The sequence below is a fragment of the Hakea prostrata genome, chromosome 6 (genome assembly GCF_041222555.1).
Source record: "Hakea prostrata isolate BN-2017 chromosome 6, UWA_Hpros_2, whole genome shotgun sequence".
Classification (NCBI taxonomy): Eukaryota; Viridiplantae; Streptophyta; class Magnoliopsida; order Proteales; family Proteaceae; genus Hakea; species Hakea prostrata.
This window is the reverse complement of record NC_142605.1, coordinates 25,073,828-25,095,684: the sequence shown is the minus strand read 5'-3', so window position 1 is coordinate 25,095,684 and position 21,857 is coordinate 25,073,828. Positions and strand designations below refer to the sequence as shown.

At 35.9% G+C, this 21,857-nt stretch overlaps 3 protein-coding genes and 1 pseudogene across 3 annotated transcripts; 3 read left to right on the top strand and 1 right to left on the bottom strand.

Annotated features, from left to right (window-relative positions):
* Nucleotides 1-4,335: 4,335 nt before the first annotated feature.
* On the top strand, nucleotides 4,336-5,902 carry LOC149012849 (UDP-glycosyltransferase 91C1 pseudogene; annotated as a pseudogene).
* LOC149012848 (aspartic proteinase 36-like) lies at nucleotides 5,897-10,246 on the bottom strand. The gene is made up of 10 exons (XM_089159503.1): nucleotides 9,985-10,246; nucleotides 9,749-9,881; nucleotides 9,408-9,643; nucleotides 8,441-8,665; nucleotides 8,105-8,258; nucleotides 7,752-7,813; nucleotides 7,557-7,644; nucleotides 7,262-7,337; nucleotides 7,021-7,092; nucleotides 5,897-6,095 (listed from the first exon to the last, which is right to left on the bottom strand). The coding sequence occupies exons 1-10, from the start codon at nucleotides 10,197-10,199 to the stop codon at nucleotides 5,968-5,970; spliced, it is 1,389 nt and encodes a 462-aa protein (XP_089015629.1). The 5' UTR covers nucleotides 10,200-10,246; the 3' UTR covers nucleotides 5,897-5,967.
* A 2,404-nt stretch (nucleotides 10,247-12,650) lies between these two features.
* LOC149012847 (large ribosomal subunit protein uL23-like) lies at nucleotides 12,651-17,530 on the top strand. The gene is made up of 4 exons (XM_089159752.1): nucleotides 12,651-12,759; nucleotides 14,084-14,135; nucleotides 14,479-14,842; nucleotides 17,009-17,530. The coding sequence occupies exons 2-4, from the start codon at nucleotides 14,117-14,119 to the stop codon at nucleotides 17,091-17,093; spliced, it is 468 nt and encodes a 155-aa protein (XP_089015878.1). The 5' UTR covers nucleotides 12,651-12,759; nucleotides 14,084-14,116; the 3' UTR covers nucleotides 17,094-17,530.
* Nucleotides 17,531-19,658: 2,128 nt separating this feature from the next.
* LOC149012846 (protein DMR6-LIKE OXYGENASE 1-like) lies at nucleotides 19,659-21,171 on the top strand. Its single transcript, XM_089158994.1, has 4 exons — nucleotides 19,659-19,886; nucleotides 19,967-20,214; nucleotides 20,301-20,622; nucleotides 20,716-21,171. The coding sequence occupies exons 1-4, from the start codon at nucleotides 19,665-19,667 to the stop codon at nucleotides 20,965-20,967; spliced, it is 1,044 nt and encodes a 347-aa protein (XP_089015120.1). The 5' UTR covers nucleotides 19,659-19,664; the 3' UTR covers nucleotides 20,968-21,171.
* The last annotated feature ends 686 nt before the right edge of the window (nucleotides 21,172-21,857 follow it).

Here is a 21,857-nt window from a genome sequence, read left to right as displayed (position 1 = left end):
AGAGGTTGTTAAGAATAGATATGTGATGTCGATTTTGCCTGATACCTTCATGTATTATAGCTTGATTACTAACCTGTCATATGTACCTTGATTATTACTTATCTATCTTTTACATCATCTTATCATAATCTATTCTTTGAAATCCAAAATGACTAGAATATTTGCACAAATTTTGTATTGCATATGGTTTTTAAAGGAAAATTTCAGAACATCCCAAGATAATTGGTAAAAATAGATCCCCCAAAAGTATGCTAAATTGGCAATGACCTCCTAAAATGTCTCTTCAATTTGTACAATAGTATACTCTATTGTTCGCAAACTCCGTTAAATCGTTGTTAGATAATTTGGTAATTCCTATATTGCCCTTAATCTCTTGTGACTTTACAATGTTGTCCCTAATAAAATAAAATCCTAAATTCTATATTCTTTCTTCCTCTACGAATTCCTTTTTCCTCCTTTCTTTTTTTTATTTTATAATATATAATTATAAAAAAAAAAAATAAATATATATTTTTTTTTTTTTTTTTTATTATAATAAAAAAAAAAAAAAAAAAAAAAAAAAATAATTAAAATTTTTTTTTTTTTTTTTTTTTTTTTTAACTTTTTTCCTCATATTTTTTTTTTTTTTTTTTTTTTTATATATTTTTTTTTTTTTCTTTTATTTTATAAAAAAAAAAAAAAAAATAATATTAAAAATAAAACTTTTTTACACCTTTTTTAATAGTGGGGGTTTTAAAAAATTTTTTATTTTTCCCCCCCCCCCCCTGAGGTTTGGTCTATGTCATTTTTAGTCCAAAAAAACTGAAACTTTGCATCTACCTCCCCTGTACTATAGAAAAAGTCAATTTAAGGACAAATTATCACTTTCATGACAAATTTACCCTTTTTTTTTAATTTAAACAAAAAACATAGGAAATAAAAATGAAAAAAAAAAAAAAAAAAAGTTAATATTCATTTGTGATTCTCAAAATCCCGTTCTTCAGAACTGTAGCGAAACACCACAACCACAACCGCTCTAAGAACATCAAACACTTGAATGTTTCTTCATTCAACTCATTTAACTTTGAATCCCTAGCTTAAACTCTCTTGCTTCACGGGGCTACTTTGGAAAACTCAGGTAAGTGGAAACAAGATTCAAGAATTTGAAAAAAGTAAATTTTCATTAAGTGACAAGAAATCCGAAGAGAAATAAAAAGGGAAAAAACCCTAGTTTTGAAAAAAAAATTTATCTACGAATTGCAGAAAGGTTGATGGAGCGTCAGATATGAGAAACCATGGCTAAAGTCGAAGATGTTGTGAAGCAATCATTGGGGATTTGGGAGAAGCTGTTGTTGGCATGTGCCATTAACCATCATGGAACCAATAGCTGGGACTCTGTGGCTATGGAAATGCAGAATCGAAACACTTCTCTTCGTCTTCTGAAGCCACAGAACTATAAACAGAAGTATCATGACCTTAAACACCGGTTCATGGCGAAAGACGATAAGAAGACAAATCTGAAACGTCCGACGATAAGAAAGATGTGATTCCATGGCTTGAAGATAAGACTGTGTCGGAGAAGACAAATCTGAAACTTCCGACGATAAGAAAGATGTGATTCCATGGCTCGAAGGGTTAAGAAAACTTCAAGTGGCAGAGCTTCGACGCGAGGTTCAAGGGCATGATGTTTCGATCTTAAACAACTCTTTTGATTTCGAATGGCATGTGTTTCGATCTTAAACAACTCTTTTGATTTTGAATGGCATGATGTTTCGATCTTAAACAACTCTTTTGATTTCGAATGCTAACGATCGCATTTCTCTGGTTCAAAGATTTGAATTTGAATTTGAATTTTTTTTTTCATGTTTTGTTTAAATTAAAAAAAAAAAGGGCAAATTTGTCATAAAAGTGATAATTTGTCCTTAAATTGACTTTTTCTATACTATAGGGGAGGCAGATGCAAAGTTTCAGTTTGTTTGGACTAAAAATGACATAGACCAAACCTCAGGGGGTCCAGATGAAAATTATCATAAAGAAAAATGCTTGATTAGTACTTAAACTATAACACAAGGGGGCATAAGTAACTTTCCCCAAATAATAACAAACCTTAAGATTATTTTAGAGATTGTTGACAAAATACCAAGATGCTACATCATCATTTAACTGACAAAACTTAACACAAGGAGCGCATTAGTAATTTTAGGTAAAATTTAAGGTTAGATTAATAATTTAAAAAAAATATAGAGTATAAGGTAGTACTTAAGTTAAAGTACTGAGAGCTTCAACAATTATCCCTTTTTCATGAAATGCTCTCAAACACTTTTTTGTGAAACATTGAGTCCAAATCACTTCCCCGTTAGCCGTTAGGAAAAAAATAATATACTCTCCATCCTAACACTTTTCAACCACGCATAAAAGCGGGACCTAATATGAATACTGATAAAATAAATCAAACTACGGACACCAATAGATTCCTCATCGATATCACCTCTTTTGTATGATTGAACAATGTTATGGGAGCACATTATTCTTCTAACAGAAAGGTGATCCATATCATATAAGTAATTACTACTGTAACTTTAGAAAAGAATATTCAACCAAAAAAAAGAAGAAATTTATTAGTTCTCAAAAGAAAAAAAAAAAGGATTTTTCCGGTGCGTTCCTGCTATCATCTATTAAAGCTTCAAGAAGATCAATATTTGTAGTGCCACATGTCCCCTATCTATTGCCAGCCCTTAGTTGATGATATTTGTACACCAGCCTAACTACTTTGGCTTATCAATCAAACCAAATTATGGATAATCTAAGGGTTGGAAATAGATGGGGACACATGATGCTTATTGAGAGCTGACTATATACTAGATGACTGCTCACTTGGGCGCTGCGGAGGATTTGAATCCACTATTGTGAGTATGCTTTTACTTGTGTTCTACTTCATGACTGTACTTTCATTCCCAACATTAACAATTATTTAAAAACATACAACAACTATCAACTCAATCGAATCTAAAATTATATATATTTGAATAATAAACTACGATTTCATAATTATTATAACTATATAAATTTAAAAAAATAAAAACACTAACCAACTTAATTCATTAGGTCTATATATAGGGATGTAAATAGATTGAATTTGGCTCCGATGTGGCAATATCTGAATTTGGATCCAATTATTTAACACGTATCTAAATTCAAATCCGATATTCATCGGATGTGTAAATTTATGACTAAATTTGAATTTGTTTAGTTCGTCGTATTTTTGGATAATAGCCGATTTGAATTCAAAGTAATTGGATGAATTAAAATATCCGAATCCGAATTGGGTTTTAAACTCATTCTTGATTGTTCGGCCTAATTAATGTAATGGTGTATGTTTAATGTAATTAGTTACCATTAATGAATATTAATGAAGGAATAATGATGTATTCCCCAAAATTAAATTTTAATAAGATACCGATGATGAACTGCATTGCAAATATTGACCCCAAAAAATAAACAATAGGTACAGCTAGTCCGTGAACAGCCAACCATTGCACCGTAAAAATTGGATAGGTTTGATCTATGGTCATTGGGGCCTTTAAAAGGATCTACTAAATTCATACAGTTGTGCCAAAGGATCAAAACGGCCAGTTATTAATGGGATTCCTTGTCGGCTCTCTGTAAAATATTCGTTTGGCTGAGGGCTTCCAAATACATCATAAGCTAAACCCGTGGTGACGAATAACTAACCCGCAATGAATAGGGAAGGTGTAGTAATGCTATGAATGACCCAGTATCGAATACTGGTACTGTTAAATATCTAATTGATCGGATAAATATCAGACTTAAAATTGACATATTCGAATTTGAATCCAATTATTAATCGGATCATCCGAATTTGAATCCAAATCCGAAACAATCCCATTCGGATTTTTTACCATCCCTTTACATCCCTATCTATATAAGTACTTCTGAAAACCATTTAAACCATTTAAAATCGTAAAAATTGTTAAAACAAAAACCGTCTAAAATCCTAATAATGAAACCGAAACCGGTTAGAACAAAAGTGTGACACCACAACCTTACTATATCCAGGTATGTGTTTGCCATAAATATACATACCATTACAGACTACTGCAGTAACAGTTGGTGTTTAGTTAGAACTCGCATAAGAAGTCATGAAAATGAGAAAATGAGAAAATGAGAGAATGCAAAGAATCTCTTCTTGGAGTATCTCCAGGAGCAGAAGGATCGAGTAATGAAAATGAGAGAATGCAAAGAATCTCTTCTTGGGGTATCTCCAGGAGCAGAAAGAGTTAACAAATTCTAACTTCGGAAGCAATATCGAAAAAAAATTTGGAATCTCCTCCTACAATGGCTAAAGAATTGCATGTGGTAATGGTTCCATATGCAGCCTTTGGCCACTTACTTGCATTCTTCCATCTCAGCGTTGCTTTAGCCAAAGCTGGAATCCGTGTCTCCTTCATTTCCACTCCAAGAAACATTCAAAGACTCCCTAAACCACCTTCAAACCTGTCTTCTCTCATTAACTTCGTTGGATTTCCCTTCCCTGTGGTTGCCGGTAGTTCCTTGCCGGAGGGTGCAGAATCTACTATCGACGTTTCTTTCGAGAAAGAGAACGACATAAAGGCTGCCTATGATCTTCTTTCTCAACCCTTTAAGCAATTCGTCATCAATGAATCACCCAATTGGATGATCATTGATTTCTTCCCACACTGGGCTATTGATATCGCTGATGAACTCGCCGTGCCGGTCGTCTGTTTTTCGGTTTTCTCGGCTTCTACAAAGGTTTTTGTTGGGCCACCTGACTGTTTAAATGGTGATGGCCTAAAGAACGTACGTCCGTCGCCGGAATCACTGTTGACACCGCCGCCGTGGGTCAGTTTTCCATCGACGGTCGCCGCCCGTTGCTCTGAAGCTTATGGCTTCTATAATTTCTTTTTCAACTGCGAACCTAGTGAACGAGTAGGTAAAATCATAAGAGGGTGCAAAGCTGTGGCCATACGTAGTTGCATGGAAATTGAAGGTGAGTACTTGGAAGTACTCGAGAAGATCTACCGGAAATCAGTTATTCCGGTAGGATTACTTCCACCGGAGCTGCCGGAGAGAAGTGATCATGGAGAGGAGTGGGGTAAAACCTTTGAATGGCTTGATGAAAAAGAAACCAAATCTGTTGTATTTGTAGGGTTTGGGAGTGCATGCAAATTAAGCAAAGATGAACTTCATGAGATAGCTTATGGGCTTGAACTTTCCAATTTGCCATTCTTGTGGTCACTCATCAATCATGAATCGGAACCCGAATTTACCGGCTATGTCGAAATCTTACCGCCGAGCTTTGTCAAGAACACGGCTGGCCGAGGTTTGGTGTGCATGGGATGGGCACCTCAAGAAGAAATTCTGGCTCATCCTGCAATTGGAGGATCATTGTTTCATGCTGGCTGGGGTTCTATCATAGAGAATCTGAAATATGGTCATAGACTCATTGTTTTGCCAAGGGTATTTGATCAAGGATTGAATGCAAGGTTTTTGGTTGATAAGGGCTTGGCAGTTCAAGTTAAGGAAAATGAAGAAGGGTCTTTCAGTAGGGACGACATTGCTGAGTGTCTGAAGCAAGCCATGGTCTCAGAAGAAGGGAAGCAGATGGGTGTCAAAGCAGCAGAAGCAGCTGCTGTTGTCAGCAATCCAAGGTTGCATCAAGATCATTACTTAGGTAGGTTTGTTCAGTATTTGCAAGATTCAATTTGTGCGTAAATTAATGAAAAAATATTTTGAAGAATATAAACGAATATAAGCAGAAATTGCAGAAAAATGAATTACATGTACAGAAGATGTGAATTTGATCAAAATAATAGTTATATTCACAGTAACAAATCTGGCTGTGTCCACTCTCACAAAAAAAAAAAAAAAAAAAAAAAAAAAAGGTATGAATCAGAAATTTGAAAATCAAAGCGAATCACAACTCATTGATCAATAAATGTCAGTCGATTAAAAAATGCAAGTTAGCATGAGAATTAGCAACAGCGAACTGACGATCCTTTCTACACCCAAACTCCAAGCAGAAGAATAAGCACTTACTATTACAGAACCATTTTGCATGGTAATGCTGGAAGAACCTGCAATTAAACATGATTAGGTGATTAAAAAAGCAATTTTCTAGGACATGATCAGATCTCTAGTAGCCAGTGGCGGAGCCACGTTGGGACCGGAGGGGGCCATGGCCCCCCCCGGATTTTTTGAAATTGTAAGTATCCTTGATTTTTTCCTTATTTCTCTATCTTTAAATGTGAAATACCACTATTTGGCCCCCCTCCAAAAATTAAAAATAACAATTTAAGATAAAGATGATGGGTACAAATGTCATTCATAATCTCTATCTAATGGTTATCATTAAATCCCTAGTTTTAAGGAATAAAATGTTAAATTCTAATTAAAAACTAACTCACGATCCCTGAATTTCTCCTTATATATTCTCTCTTATTTTAATTTCTATTTATTCTCTCATGAATCTCCTCTTTTATTCCTATTTTTTCTCTTTTTTTTCTCACACGTCTCACAAAATATTGAAGTAGTTAGCAAACTTTGGAATTTTCCTAAATCTTCTCCACATCAGGTATTCATTCTCTTTCTCAAATTATTCCTTTCTCTCTCTCACACTAACGAATTTTCTATTAATTTACCTAATTTTTAATGGAGACTATACATTAAAATATAATAATATATTTTGAGATGGGACCTACAGTGGGTCCCACATTGGCCCACATACATTCGGCCCCCCTCCATTTTCAATCCTGGCTCCGCCCCTGCTAGTAGCTATTTTAAGACTACATATATTTCAGAAAAAATTACAAATCTCATGACGCCTCTGTTATAAGAGAACATATAACACGTATTTATAGAGCTTCAACTAGATAAACGTATCATTCCATTTGACCGTTTTCCAAAATATATTGATACAGGTCAATTTTTAAAACTGGTACAACCGAGTGTGTACTATTATTTGTGTCTTTTAAAGGAATTAACAATCAAACTTGTACTTACAGTTGTATTCGGTCCAACCGATGGTACGATTTTCGAGATCATATACCACCAGCTTATTTGCTAATACTAAATCTGCAAGGACATTATTGACAATAATCAGGTTCACCAACAAAATGAAGAACTTTGTATCTGGAATCATGTTCTTGAGAGTGTGACAATGAATTGACTAAAATGCTACATCAAATATACGAAAAGTCATTGGAATGAAAGCTTTGAAAAGCATTGAGACATCAATACATACCTCCCAAAATGTTCAAGGTCATCGCTCCACCGGCCAAACTTGAAGAATCTTGCCAAAGAATACACCATTGACCTTGCTGTGAAGGTGAAAGTGGAGGTGGGAAAAAAATTAGGGCACAAACTAAGTATTGTGAGTGATGATCACACAGAAGATTAAGAACGGAAACTAGAGAATTAAACTTCCACTTATGAGAATTTAAAATTTTAAGATGTTAACTAAAAATAGGAAATGAAGTAGGTATCCTTCAAGGTCACCTTCGTAATTCTAATCTCATATATGAATTAATAATACTTACATCATAAATCATATAATCATGTGGATACACCACCAATGACAATGAATTTTGAAAATTAAACGTGACAGTAGGAAACCCAGAATCAACACTGCAATAACAAATGAAAAGATTTAGACTCTCACCTGAAACTGAAAAGAATAAGTGGTCTTGCTGCTTCAATTTGAAAATAAATATATAGAAATAGATTTTACATACCTTCCAGTGTATGGAATACAAGGGTTTGCTTGATTCATCAAACTTGGGTGTTGAGCTGTTACCTGATTAAAATAAACATCAAAACAAGTGTCCTAACAAATGGAAATTATGACCTAGCCTGTTTGATAATCCATAAGTGTTTTTGCTTCAAAAATATCAGAAAAAATTTGAATTTTTTCTGGAAGCAGAGACACTCATTTACGTGTTTGACAAAACTTGCTTTTGAAAGCAAAAACATCATCAGCAGGGATTTAGAAAAGTTCTTATGTTTAGAATGTCAAATTCCATGAATACTCCTTAAAGTTTTTTGGCTCTTTTTTTCCCTAAGATGTTAATTAGAAAATATCACATACCGCAGTCATCAGGGGTGTATAAATAGCGCCTGTAAGATAAGCCAAGGTTGTACCACTGTCGATTATAGTCTCTTGGTTTGCAAATGCACCAGATGGAAGTTGCAGAGCCGAGCCACCAACATCTACTGATACCATAGTGACTTGATAAAGTTCCCTATCATAACAATAAATTAAGACCTAAAATCTGTAAATATATATACTAGTTTCCAATAACTTCAATAATCTAAAATGTTTAGTTTCTTTAGTTTCTTCCATTACTGAATGCTGAACATAACTCTCGCAAAACTAAATATGAAGCTGGATTGGAATCAACAAGAAGTGAGAAACATCACTTACGAATTATTTACCAACGGAGTTGAATTTACTTTAGGTTGTGCCACTTTTCCAATAGCAAAAATTCCATTTCCACTAGCACCACCCAAGCAATGTGCAAATGTTTTTTTTACCAGCCCAGCTGAAGCTAATTGTGAAACAAAAGATGTTGTTGCAGGTCCCATACCAAGTATTCCATCAAGTGCTCCATTTTTGGAAGCTAAATTGCCAGTACGTGACATAGCACACCTATAAAATAAAATAAAATAAAATACAATACATGTATACATATAATAAATTGGTATCGTATATATAGCATGAAAAATGCCTTTTTGATGAGTAGCCCTTTATTTTTTTTGTCAAAAGTGACATCAATTAGTTTGTAAAATCAACTTCCTTATTTTATGTAAACACAAGGCATGCAAGGCGAGTAATAATTGTCTCATACATTTGTATCTTAATATGCTGGATAATTTAATTCATAAGCAACGTGAACATGGTTTTAAGCATGATATCTACTAAAATCTGATATGATATCAGCTTGATATAACTTCTTATTAGGGGATGAAGACTATTACATATACCACAAGGAGCTAGTATCAAACCGGTGACTTTTTCACTAAAAGGTGCTGGTCATTACAGGCTAACAACCCTTTGATGGTTCAAGTGTGAATTTTTCTTATACCTATTTACTTCTTATCACTCTATGCAACTGATGATATCAATCACAAATACAAAACGATACATATCACCCAATATGTACAGTACCGAAAATCATGAATAGGACTTCACAGCAAGGTGCTTGAGGTGAAGGGGTCTTATTATCATTGATAGGGTAGGTAGGAGTTTTTACTTATCATCTTGCATAAATTTCTACCCTTGATGAAGCTATAAACATTTTGATGATCTTTCCTGGGCAACAATTTATATGTCAAATAATGTGGAGATGTTACAAAGATAAACAGAAAGAGAGGGGGGCAATGTAACTTACCCAAATATTATGCTTGTGTTTGAAGAGTTTCCAGTAACTTCTTTATATTGCACAACATCACTTACATAATTTCCAGTAGCTGTGCTTCCATCCCCATATGCCAAAGAAAAAGAACAAGGTGTGCTAGCACTCTTGCAAGTAGAAGCGATTCCATTTGTAGAAATGCAGAACGACTGCTGGCAACTGACATCTTTTGCTGTACTTGATGCAGCTGGATTATATAGTTGAAGTGATACCTGTTCAAGCAATAGAAAAATTAATAGTAAGCATATGTATACAGTTCAAGAATAAACATATAAATTCATATGTAGAAGAAGAAGAGGAAGAAGAAGAAGCGATACATTATTAAGAGTGCTTTTGGTTGGACATTTATTGCATCCAGCACAGTTTACCCATAAAACATCACTTCCAGTGTCAACTTGAACATAATATGTTTTTACAGGAGTGCCAATTCCAAATTGAGTAAAGTAAAGCCTAAAAGAAACAAAACCCATAAATTTAATTTGTTAGATATATATGTATATTCCATTGAACAATGAGAGCTAGAACTCATCTCATCAAGAATTCTGAAACTAACCCAGTGGAGTTCACAAGCCCATCTCCTCCCAATGGTAATTCAACATCATACAGGATCCGTTGGTGACGAAGACTATCATGTTTTTTCATGCTACTAATCGATGGTTTCTGACCAGCAAACTTGTGCCTCACATTTAGTAACATATTTGCAGAAACATCAGAGACCACCAAGACAATTACAATGGAGAACCCAATCGTAAATCTTTTGAAAACCATATCTCTTGGTTTCTCCAATTTCTGTTTCCAATTCTTGGAGGGAAAAGGAGTTAATAATATAAGAGTCATGAATCCCTTTCAAACGCAACTTAGTCTGACCCATCACTTTTACCAAAAAAAAAAATCTAACTCATCACCACCACAGCCATGACGTAAAGAAATAAAAAGTAAGCATGCATTTTTGATGAGTCACACCTTCTTTTTTTTATTAAATCAAACTTTTGGCATGAATTATGTACTCGGTTGATAACCCAAATGCTTCCACTTCGAAAGACATGAGAAATAGTTTTGAAACTATTTCAATTTATGTTTCAAAAAACTACCTTAAACAAAATAGTTTTATCAAAAGCTTTTGACCAATTTTTTTTGTTTCTTGAAGCAAGAAACACCATAAATTAATTTTTGGTGGGTTATTAAATAAGTCCTAACTTGCCATTCTCACCAACTATGTTCTCTTCCACACCTAGGGCTAAAAAATATGCTAGAAAAAAAAGTTTGACATTGATTTTTTAATTTAATGTTATTTGTTTCTTCTCAATGCTTTATTACACTCTACATGAAAAATCTTGATTAGTGACGGGTTTTTTCTGCCACTAATTAAAAGTCAAAAGTGTAATTGATGATGTGTGACAATTGCTTCTTATGTAACACTTTCTTCTTAACTCTAATTAAATTTAATTTATCTCTATTATACTGGATTAAATACATGAATCCTGTTTTAAACATTCATCTCTAAGTAAATCTCTAGAAATTATTCTTTTAACTCATGTTTACATTATGTTTAAGGAAGATATACTTTTGAGATGTTGCCTTGAAATTGGTTTTGTTCATATTTATATGTTCTCTAGACATGAGCATGAGATGCAATTGCATATTAGCAATCATGGCATGTGTTTTGCTGAATTCATTTTCACTTTGACCTTCCAACTGAAACATGATTCATGTTATATATTTAATTTAATGTCTTAGATGTAGGTAGGTTCGGGGGAGGGGTTTGATTCTTTTTCTTGTTTCCGTATGTCATGACTCCTAATTAATTATTTGTATTAGGTTGCTTCTTATGTCACTAAATTCCTTGAAATAGCTTGAGGGACTTTCAAGGCCATCCATTATTTGTTAAAAAAATTCATGTCTAAGAGACCAGGACAAAGCATTGTTATTGAATATGTCTCACTTTTAAACTTCACATTTGAAAAATATGGAATTATGGATTCTATTCATAATCCACTAAGTGTTTCTATTTCAAAAAAAAATTAGAAACAATTTTGATTATTTTTAGAAGTAGAAATACCTTTGTAGGCATCTGATAAAATTTTCTTTTGGAAGCCAAAACACACGGGATTTTAGCAGATGTATTATGTTTAGACTGTCAAATTCCATGAATGCCCTTCCCTAAACTCTTTCACTTAAACTTAACTCATGCCCAACTTTTCTTCAAGAAAGACGCAACAACTACCAACAAATGGTTGTTCAAAATTGTTCTTGAAACTGAAATCTTCATAAATTTCAATTTATGTTTTAAAAATCACTTAAAAATAAAACAATTCTATCAAATGATTTTCAATTAATTTTTTTGTTTCTCAAAGTAGAAACATCGGAGACTGTTTTTCGATGAATTAACCAAACAAATCCTAATTCAATGATGCTTATAACCATAAAATTTTCTTCCTTTTGGTCTATTATTTGAGCTAAAAGGTGTAAGATATTAAATCAAATGGTGATTTGGTTTAAGGCAAGTGTTACTTGATAATAGCTTTCAAGAGTAGCAGTTTTGCATCTCAATCCTACCAAACCCCATGAGAGAGGCCAATAATACATGAGCTGCATGAAAATTGCTTGGGTCGGAGAACCAAGATTTCAAACTCGGTCAGAATCTAAACAGATTCATGAAATCTGAGATTCTCAGGATTAAAGCTTATTTTGCCTCCAAAAATCCGTCATGTTTTTGTGTGTTTTCCCACTTTTTTTTGCTCCGTTTGATTTTTTGATTTGGTTTGTTTGCTGTAAAAACAGCCTTATACATTTGAATGATTTTTGTTTATTTATTGTTTTTGTTTTTTGAACACCAAAAGGCAAAAGGTTCCAAGGAGAAAAATAAAGTTCAATTGGCATCAGGGTCAATCAACACCAATACCGATCAGCCCAACGGCCCAAACCCAATGAAGATCAATCATGGGCCGAACTGATTTGGGCTTTGCCTGAAATTTTCAAGCCTTACTTGAGCCTAGGATGGGCTTGGGCTTGGGCTGAATTAAGGGACGTTAGCTTTGGACTGGAGTTCTAAGAAACCTGACCCAATGTAATCCAGCGCCAAATCCTCACCAGGTTTTTTTTTTTTTGGCAAATTTCTCACCAAAAAGTTGTACAACACGTGACCTGACGAAGCCACCTGATCGAATCTGGTATTCCTAATCAATCGGACGGTCACGATGAAGCTTTTCAATCCGAGCTCACCCAATTGAGATTTACAAAGCTGGTGAAGAACCCTAGCTCATCTCTTCTTCTTCTTCTAGCTCGGCCGGCGGGAACTCAGAAGAACACTGATTTAAGCTCTCTGGAGGTACTTTTCTGGTCTTTAGATCCTAATAATTTTTACACTTTGAAATATGCAAATGTTGGTATTTTTCTTGTAGATTGGCTTTTCTAATTCCGTTGCAATAAGCTTTAGATTTTTACTCTGTTATTATACTTAAATCATAATCTCGGTAGTTTAATGCTCAAAGCCACCAACAATATCCTAAAGAAGATCCAATTTAATGGCATGGGCACTACCCTGGATGATACAAGTGAACATTGTGGGATCTGAACTGCCACAATTGGTTCCCAACTGGAGTTCCGAATGATGAAAGCCACAACCATTAATTGTTCTGTTTTTGTCCAACGTATTTGGGCCTTTGAGGTATGATGTTGTGGATCTGACCATTTGATCTGAGTTCTAGAAGATGGGAAGTTCGAAAAGCTGAAAATTGCTTCTTGCCATCTAGTATTCCTCACAGAGCACCACTCCCTGTTTGCAGACCTTAACTGGTATTAGAATTTGACATTTGATTTGAAAGAGTGACTTTCCTAGACTTCCATGAACACCAGCAGAAGAAGTAAAGGCGTATCACTGCTCCATTTTCCGTTTGATTTATTTTTATTTCTTGATAGCAGCCAGTTCCATTCCAGCGGCCACTTAACCAGATAAAAAGAAGTGATTGTATCTTGATTGATAGGGGCAGCCATGGTACATTTCACGAGCAAAAGGGGAATTGACAAGGATGTGATTTGTTGTTTCTAAGTAGGCTTCACATCTATGACTTTTCAAGTTTATTGCAATATGCCTACGTTGAACTCATTCTCCGGTTGCCAACCCTAGTTCTTGATTATTGGAGAGTGGTCATGCTCAAGGGAGGGTATGATAAACTTGTGCTTTCACAATCCTCTTGTGGTGCCTAACTGGAATCAAAACCTGATTTTCCAACTATGAAATGTGCCCATCCTTATGAGTCATGTCTTGGGTGATAAACAATGTAGTTGACTTCCTGGCTCAAAGGGCCATGTTTGTTGTGTGCTAAACTCTTTGGGCATTTCCACTCATCAGCTTATTTAGTAAGTTCATGTATTGTAGGCGTATCATGACATTTTAATGACAAATTCTATTATTTCTTTTAATCAATTAATACATCTTATATGTGTATCTTAAACTACAAAACGCAAATGATACGTCAATGTAAAAAAAAAAAAAAAAAAAAATCAACCTCGACCCTCATTTCCCTTTGGCCTAAACAGCTCCAACGCTGGATGCAGCAGTGGTTTGTTAAGTTGCCTTTTATTGCTTTCTTACTTATCGTGGTCTGGATGCATGCTATTCTTGCTGATTTTATTCTGCTTCTCTTTTGTAGTTGGTCCCCTGAACAAAACTTCAGCTCTTTCAAATGGCTCCTCCTGCTAAAGGTACGTGCTTTTTTAGCTTGCCCTTCTTAAGATCAACTCTATGTATGTGGCTATATGCACATATTTAATAATTACGTGGCCTTGCAGAACAATTTGTAGTTTCTCTTCCAGTAGGTGTTAAGTTTTCTTTTCTGTTGACTGAAGTCAGTCTTATCCTAACTAAATGTGGTGGGCATGAATTTTGCCCCTGCTCATTATTAATTTGTTTTTGTAATATTTGTGCTACACAATGCTTTGCTGGTATGAAGTTAAATCCTGATTGAGGATATTCATTCTGTATTTTCTAGCTTTATGTCTTTCTGTCATCTCGAGCCTTGACCTCTTGTGATTGTTTTGCTAACAGCTACTGCCAAGAAGCCTGATGCCAAGGCACGGGCATTGAAGGCTGCCAAGGCAGTGAAATCAGGAGCATCTTCTCTGAAGAAGAAGGAAAAGAAGATCCGCACCTCAGTAACATTCCACCGACCGAAGACACTCAAGAAAGAGCGGAATCCAAAGTACCCCCGCATTAGTGCTCCTCCAAGGAACAAGCTAGACCACTATCAGATTCTCAAGTATCCTCTCACCACTGAATCTGCCATGAAGAAGATAGAGGACAATAACACACTTGTCTTCATTGTTGATATCCGGGCAGATAAGAAGAAGATCAAGGATGCTGTGAAGAAGATGTATGACATCCAGACCAGGAAGGTCAATACTTTGATCAGGTAATCAAGTTTTCTTTTGGGATTATGATTTTAAACTTCTTTATGCTACAGTATAGCGTTTTTCTTTTAAGATTAGTATCTTCTAGTGTCATACAAAGGCATATGTCTGCACTCATTATAATTGGTAATCTTACCTATCAGTTAATGAGTGAAAAAAAGGCCCTTCCTATATTCCTATTTATTGTCATTTTTTTTAGAGCAAATTGCATTGGCACCCCAAAATAGAGACTGTAAAGCACTGACACCCCATTTTATGTTTAAAAAACACAAACACCCCATTCATTAAACACACTGGTCCATTCTGTTAGTAAAACCATTAACCCACAGTTTGTTTTTTTTTATTCCAAAAATATCCTTACCAACCCTTAAAACCCTAACCCCAATTTGTTCTCTCTCATCACTCGGCTCTCCTCTGCTTCACCGTCTCCACCTTCCTCCGGCAAAGCGGAAATCTTCGTCGGACAGTCTCTGATTGTCGAATATTGGTGAGTTGAACAGTTCGTCTTCGTCATCTGATGAAGTTGAGGAGGAGGAGCAGCTCTCATCATCGTCGTCGTCCACGGGAGGTCTATGCAAATTATGCACGCAAGCATGTGATTTTTGCAAATTGCAATGCTTCGTTCTTAGCAGCAGTGGTCCCCGCGCCCACGTGCTCTTCAAAATGCTTCCTTCAAAATGCTTGCTTTTATTTCTTAGTGGACCCCGCCAGCCAACCCACCTTCACGTTCCATGGAAGCTCCGCCCATCTGCTTTAAAACCACCATTGAAGAAGCCCTATTGTTCTTTCTCATCTCAATTCCTTCAGTTTGCTGGTTCATTTCTTCTTAGATTCCATGTGATGCGGATTCCTTTCTTTCTCTTCTCATGAATCTCTTTGACACTAGCTTAATTTTGGTGTCTTTGAATTCATCGGTGGCCAGAGTCTTACTATCATACAAAGCAGAGCTGCTGCTGCTGCTACCCAACAACGGGGATCGAAGCCCTGGCTGCGACTCATCATCAGCAATAGCAGGCCTCCTCTTCTGATTCGTCTAGAGCGCTTATTCTGTTAATAACTGAGATTTCCAGTGCTTCCATAGAAACCTGTTGCAGAGAGAAAAACACTATTATGAAGAGATCTACCTAGCTTCTAAATTGGCCTGAAGTTGAAGATTGAGAAATGTAGAATTGATTTGAAGTAGGAAGATCAGGAGAGAAATTGAAGGGAATGACAGGGGGTTTTATAAGCAAAAGAGGGAGAGATGGTATTATGCTGAGATGGTGGATAACACTAGGCGGAGGTGTCAAAAGCTAACGAGAATTAACAAAGAAGAACTTCACGAGTTCTGGTTACAGATATCGGACCAGAACTGGAAACGGTGATGAGAGAGAACAAATTGGGGTAAGGGTTGGTAAGGGTATTTTTGGAATAAAAAAAAACAAACTGTGGGTTAATGGTTTTACTAACAGAATGGACCAGTGTGTTTAATGAATGGGGTGTTTGTGTTTTTTAAACATAAAATGGGGTGTCAGTGCTTTACAGTCTCTATTTTGGGGTGCCAGTGCAATATGCTCTTTTTTTTATGTAATCCGTTTCCACATAATGTTAGTAGTTCACCTCTGTTCATGCATGCATTTATCAGGTTTTGCTTTGAAATATATTATTGGTGCATTTTTTTTTTTTTTGAGGGGCGGTGGGGGTTGTGTCTGTGCATGGTTTGGTTTTAAGCTCACTTGGTTGAGTTCAACTGAGTGAGCTTGGGGATATCAAGGTTCATCATCCAGGGAGATAACTTGGATGTCATAGATCTCATCAAGCATCCTACTCAGTCACCTTGCTGGAAATTAAGAACAATCATTCAGGATTGTACATTGCTGGCCTCTTCTTTTGAATCCTTGAGTTTACTCATACTCTTAAGCAAGGGGAATAATGTTGCAGATCAATTGGCAGGTCATGGGGCAATGACTCAAGATATGTATTTTAGTGATCAATTCCCCCCCCCCCCCCCCCAACAAAAAAAAACCTTCCTGATTTGGCCTTTATTAGGTGATAATTTAGGTTGTATGTTTAATTGTGGTTATAAGTTTAAAGAGACATTTTGTTTACCAAAAAACTGAGTCTGCTCTGATTTTCTTTCAAGTTTTGATCATTTCTTAATTTCCCAATTATTACTGTTTTGTTTACAGACCTGATGGTACCAAGAAGGCATATGTGAGGCTGACTCCAGATTATGATGCTTTGGATGTCGCCAACAAGATTGGCATTATTTAAACGGAGATGAGACTTCGTCTGCTTGCATGTATACGTTTAGTTGGAATTTTGGTGCTAGAGAGATGCTGTGTCTGCATTCCATCCCCCATTTTGTTATCATATTTAGTTGTAGTTTCCAGAAAGATATTGTTTCCATGGGCAGTTGCAACTTCACCTGGACCTGTATTCTTTGGAATACAAAGTTTTCAGAACCCCATTTTGTCACCCCTTCCATCTTGGTGGTTGAGGTGTCTCAGAGGTTCTTGTTAGAAGGATCTGAACTGAAACTAGATCATCTTCTTGTTTTTTCCCGTTTCAACTTACACACCTCCCTCAGGTATCTGTATGACCCTCGCATCATCTATTATCCTCCCGAAAATGAAATCAGGTCAGTTGAACCTAGTGGTTTTTGGATTAAGGATTTAGCATGATTTCTTTCTGAATCCTTGATTCCCCCCTTATCATGGCTAAAGGGCTTAGAACTGGGCATCTATATATTTTCTACGTTGATAGTTGATACTGAGTTCAGGTTAGATGAAGAGTACAATTCTAGTGCTTAGGTGTGATTGAATATGTTGATGGTGACGTTCATGGTACAAAATTCGGTCAAAATGTGCAAAATTTCAGTCGCATTTTAAAAAATTCGAAATGAAACTCATGAGGACCGAAAAAAAATCCTTAGTTTCTATTGAAACCTGTCAAAATTTGGTTCAACCTAGTTGGATTAACTGTTAGGTTGAGAAAGATAAAATCCCAAATTTTGTGGGAAATTTGGAAAATTTTGTTGAAATTTGGGATTTTTTCTTATAAATTTTGTAGTTTTTCCAAATTTTCAATTTTTTGTTTATTTCATGTTTTCCCAAATACTACGACAAATACCCCCTTCAACAGGACTTCCCTATCCAAATTGCATATTCCCTCAGGCTAGTTATCTTAAGCATGTTGATGATCAAACTCATAAAGTCACAATTGTCAATTACCTTGACAACCATAGGCATAAAATGTCATGGGATGTCTATGTTCGTTGATTGGAGAAGAGGATGTTACAGAGGCATAGTACTACTCAGCTCACAAGATGAATCCACTCTTGGCACTCCTCTTAGCATTAAGTTGTATTTTTCTTATATTGTCAACTATTTTGAAGTTAGAAATTATATATTGAATGTTATGTGCTTAAGTAGTTAAGTTTATAATGTACTTTTCGGCAACTCTACATTGATGTTATATACATTGAATGACATATCTATATTGATTTTTCTAGTAAAATACAATCAATGTGTTCTTTATATTCTAATTAGCTTAAATACATAATCCCACCTTAAAATACTCTTTAAAACCTATCCAAACTTGTACGGAAAAGTCATCGGTTTCTTCGAAAATTTCTCAAGTTTCCATCTAAGTTTTCTCATTTTTACCCGGTTGAAACTTGAGTTTTCCTCAAATCTTTTACCATGGTGAGATTAGTTTGCTTTAGTATGTTTCTTCACTATGAGGTTAGTGGATGACATGAAAATCATCCTAGAGTCGTTTATGCAAGTTTCGGTCACTCACATATCTAGAGTTGCCAAAATTGCTACTTGTAGATGTTGAGGATACCCTTGGTTTTTGAGGCAATTTTTTTATTTTCTTTTTAGATCCACTTCTTAACTCAAGTTTATGTTGAGTAAATCTCGTTCTCTTGGAGAACTACCCAAAGAAAAAAAGATCGTGTGTAGGTTCTATGGTTAATTAACTGAATTATCTACGAGGTACTCAGTAGTGCTGAAAGGTCTATAAATGCATATTGGAAGATTTATTGTGTTTTGTCAAATAAGAGAGAGGAGCATTTAGTTACCTTAAAAGGTGGACATCACAGAAGCAAAAAAAAAAAATAAGGCGGCTACTTTAGATCTAGACTCAGTGACGCCCATTAATTGCGCAACATTGAAGCCAAATGCACTTCTATCGACTGAACTAAATGCTTTTTGGTTTATCAAAAAAAAAAAAGTTGAACACTTTTTCACTGGCGCTTGACTTCAGTTTTGCGTAATTAATGGGTAATATTGAGTTGCCTATGGTCCAGATTTAAAGTAGTGATCGAGATACTCCATTAAGTGTTGCGCAATTAATGGAGGTTAGTTGAGCTTGAGTATTCCCTCAACCACTTTCTTCAATGTCATTCAGAAAACCCCTTGTTTTTAAGTGACATATGATATCACAGTCATCCAGAATAATATAATCAACAATGAATCGTGATTCACACGTCGTTCTTTAAAAGATAATCTTCTTCAAATGCATTTTTTGTTTTTTTTTTGGTGACGCTTCAACTGCATTAATGGTTACACATGCAACTTGAATCTCATACCGTCCGTAAATTGCAGGGACCACTCCTCACCTGTCCTAAGTCCTAACCCTAGCCTATCCAGCCTGGAAAATGCCCTCGCCTCTTGACTTCACCCCGTCAATGATGTTAATATTATCAACGTATAGGCGCTGGCGTCACCTGGAAAACGTCACAACTGATACGTCAGCTGCATGCGCAGTGTGAAGATACTATAAGAATGCTAAATGAGTGCTGCTGCTCTGCTATCAATTTGTTTGATAAAACTCTCAATGGATTCTGCAAAGTTATTATTGACTGACCTTGTGCACTCCGGCATCCGCCATGTCCCTCCAAGGTATGTCCGACCTATCTCCGAACGGCCAAATCTTCTTGACGTTCAGACCTGTCACCACTCAATTCCCTTCATTGATCTCCAGGGGTTCAATGGTCCTAATCACTCTCTTATAATCAAAGAGATTCAGCAAGCTTGTGAACATTATGGTTTCTTTCAGGTATGAAATGACCTTCTCAGCTTCTCTCTCTCTCTCTCTCGATCAGTAATTAATTTCTTGAACTGGGTATTTATATACAGGTGAAGAACCATGGAATACCAGAGTTAGTGACAGATAACATGTTAAGGGTAGCCAAGGAGTTCTTCAAAATGCCTGAAAGAGAAAGGTTGAAGATCCACTCCAATGATCCTTCTAGAGCTGTGCGGCTCTCAACTAGTTTCAATGTGAAGGCAGAGACAACAGCAAATTGGAGAGATTTTTTGAGACTCCATTGTTATCCTCTTGATGACTATATTCATGAATGGCCTTCTAATCCTTCCTCTTTCAGGTTTGTCATCCCTCTTCCTCTATGTTATAATTAATTTTTGGAAGGGCATACAGTAAACCCTTTCTCTACTTTGATTTGTTTAACAGAGAATTTGTGGCTGAGTACTGCACAAATTTGAGAGAGCTTTCACTAAGAATGCTTGAAGCAATTTCAGAGAGCTTAGGCTTACAAAGTGATTACATAAACAAGGCATTACAGAAACATGCTCAGCATATGGCCATCAATTACTATCCCCCATGTCCACAACCAGAGCTAACATATGGATTACCCATCCATTCAGATCCAAATGTAATCACAGTTCTTCTCCAAGACAATGTTCCTGGTTTGCAGGTCCTCAACGATGGCAAATGGATTGCTGTAGACCCCATTCCAAATACCTTCATCGTCAACATTGGTGATCAAATTGAGGTGATGATCAGATATAATTTAAAGATGTATGCTTTGTCACAAATTAATTGATTCTTGAAGATTTTTTTATTATTTTGTGGTTTATCTTTATAGGTACTTAGTAATGGAAGATACAAAAGTGTGCTCCACAGGGCTATGGTAAATTGTAATAAAGAGAGAATCTCAGTTCCAACCTTCTATTGCCCATCACCTGATTCTGTGATCAAACCTGCTCAAGAGCTGGTTGATGAAGAACACCCTTTGCTCTACAGAAGCTTCACTTATAACGAGTACTACACCAAGTTTTGGAATCGAGGGCTTGCAACTGAGAACTGCTTGGATATGTTCAGAACTTCCTCAACATAGATATCTACCTCATCTTTGGATAAATTGGGAGTTTGGGGTAGGGGGGCCATTTTATAGAATATAATGCAATAGTAATCTTAGTCTTGGAAGGGTGTCAACATATATTTCTACTAAAAATTTGTCCCAAAATCAAATTAGAAAATTTTCTGTCAATTTTACTCTTTGAGTAAGGCTGGGTGTTTATGGAGTTTCAGCCACGGTATAACAAGTCGGAGATATATCACTATGTCGGAAGGACCCGACAGAAAATGGAAGAGCGATACAATTTTTTCTAAAAATCAACGATAAATCGCCAAAATATTGCAATATATGTGGCATTGCCTAAAGGTCAATATATCGCGATAAATTCCGAAAATATCGAAAACTTTAAAATTTAAAATTTGAAAATATCGCAGCAACTACTCTCTCTCATCTAAAAATATGAAAATATCTCTACAATGAGTGCAATCGCTTTTATTCTTTTCTTTCTCTTTCTCTACAGAACGGAAGCCGTGGCGATGATGGAAACCATGGTGACGACGGTGACAAAGATCTGAAGAAGTTGTTAAATCGTGTGCTCTCTCTCATCTCTGCGACCTCTGATCTCTCTCTTGGTCTCTACCGCTTTCTGCATCGTCTATCTCTCTACACCCTCTTGACTCTCTCCCGCTCTCTTTTCTCTGCATCTCTCTCTACACCATGTTATCTTTGCATCGTCTTCTCTCTTGCTCTTTATCTCACTCTCTCTCGCTCTTTCTGCTTCTCAAACTCACACAACAATAATTGCGCAAAGTACCCACGTTTAGCCCCGATAGAAGTTTCAAGTTGCAAACGCAGCGAACCCCATTTAAATGTCAACGAAATGTCGCTGACATATCGGAGTTTTGGTGGTGTCGATAGCCACCGACACC

Excerpts from the sequence above, each read along its gene's own strand:
- LOC149012848 (XM_089159503.1), bottom strand. The coding sequence starts at position 10,199 with ATGGTTTTCAAAAGATTTACGATTGGGTTCTCCATTGTAATTGTCTTG. Across the intron at positions 9,882-9,984 it reads GGGCTTGTGAACTCCACTGG|GCTTTACTTTACTCAATTTG; the intron begins GTTAGTTTCAGA and ends TGTTTCTTTTAG. Across the intron at positions 7,338-7,556 it reads ATGATTATATGATTTATGAT|CAAGGTCAATGGTGTATTCT; the intron begins GTAAGTATTATT and ends TCACCTTCACAG.
- LOC149012847 (XM_089159752.1), top strand. Across the intron at positions 14,843-17,008 it reads AAGGTCAATACTTTGATCAG|ACCTGATGGTACCAAGAAGG; the intron begins GTAATCAAGTTT and ends TTTTGTTTACAG.
- LOC149012846 (XM_089158994.1), top strand. The coding sequence starts at position 19,665 with ATGGATTCTGCAAAGTTATTATTGACTGACCTTGTGCACTCCGGCATC. Across the intron at positions 19,887-19,966 it reads AACATTATGGTTTCTTTCAG|GTGAAGAACCATGGAATACC; the intron begins GTATGAAATGAC and ends ATTTATATACAG. Across the intron at positions 20,215-20,300 it reads TCTAATCCTTCCTCTTTCAG|AGAATTTGTGGCTGAGTACT; the intron begins GTTTGTCATCCC and ends TTTGTTTAACAG.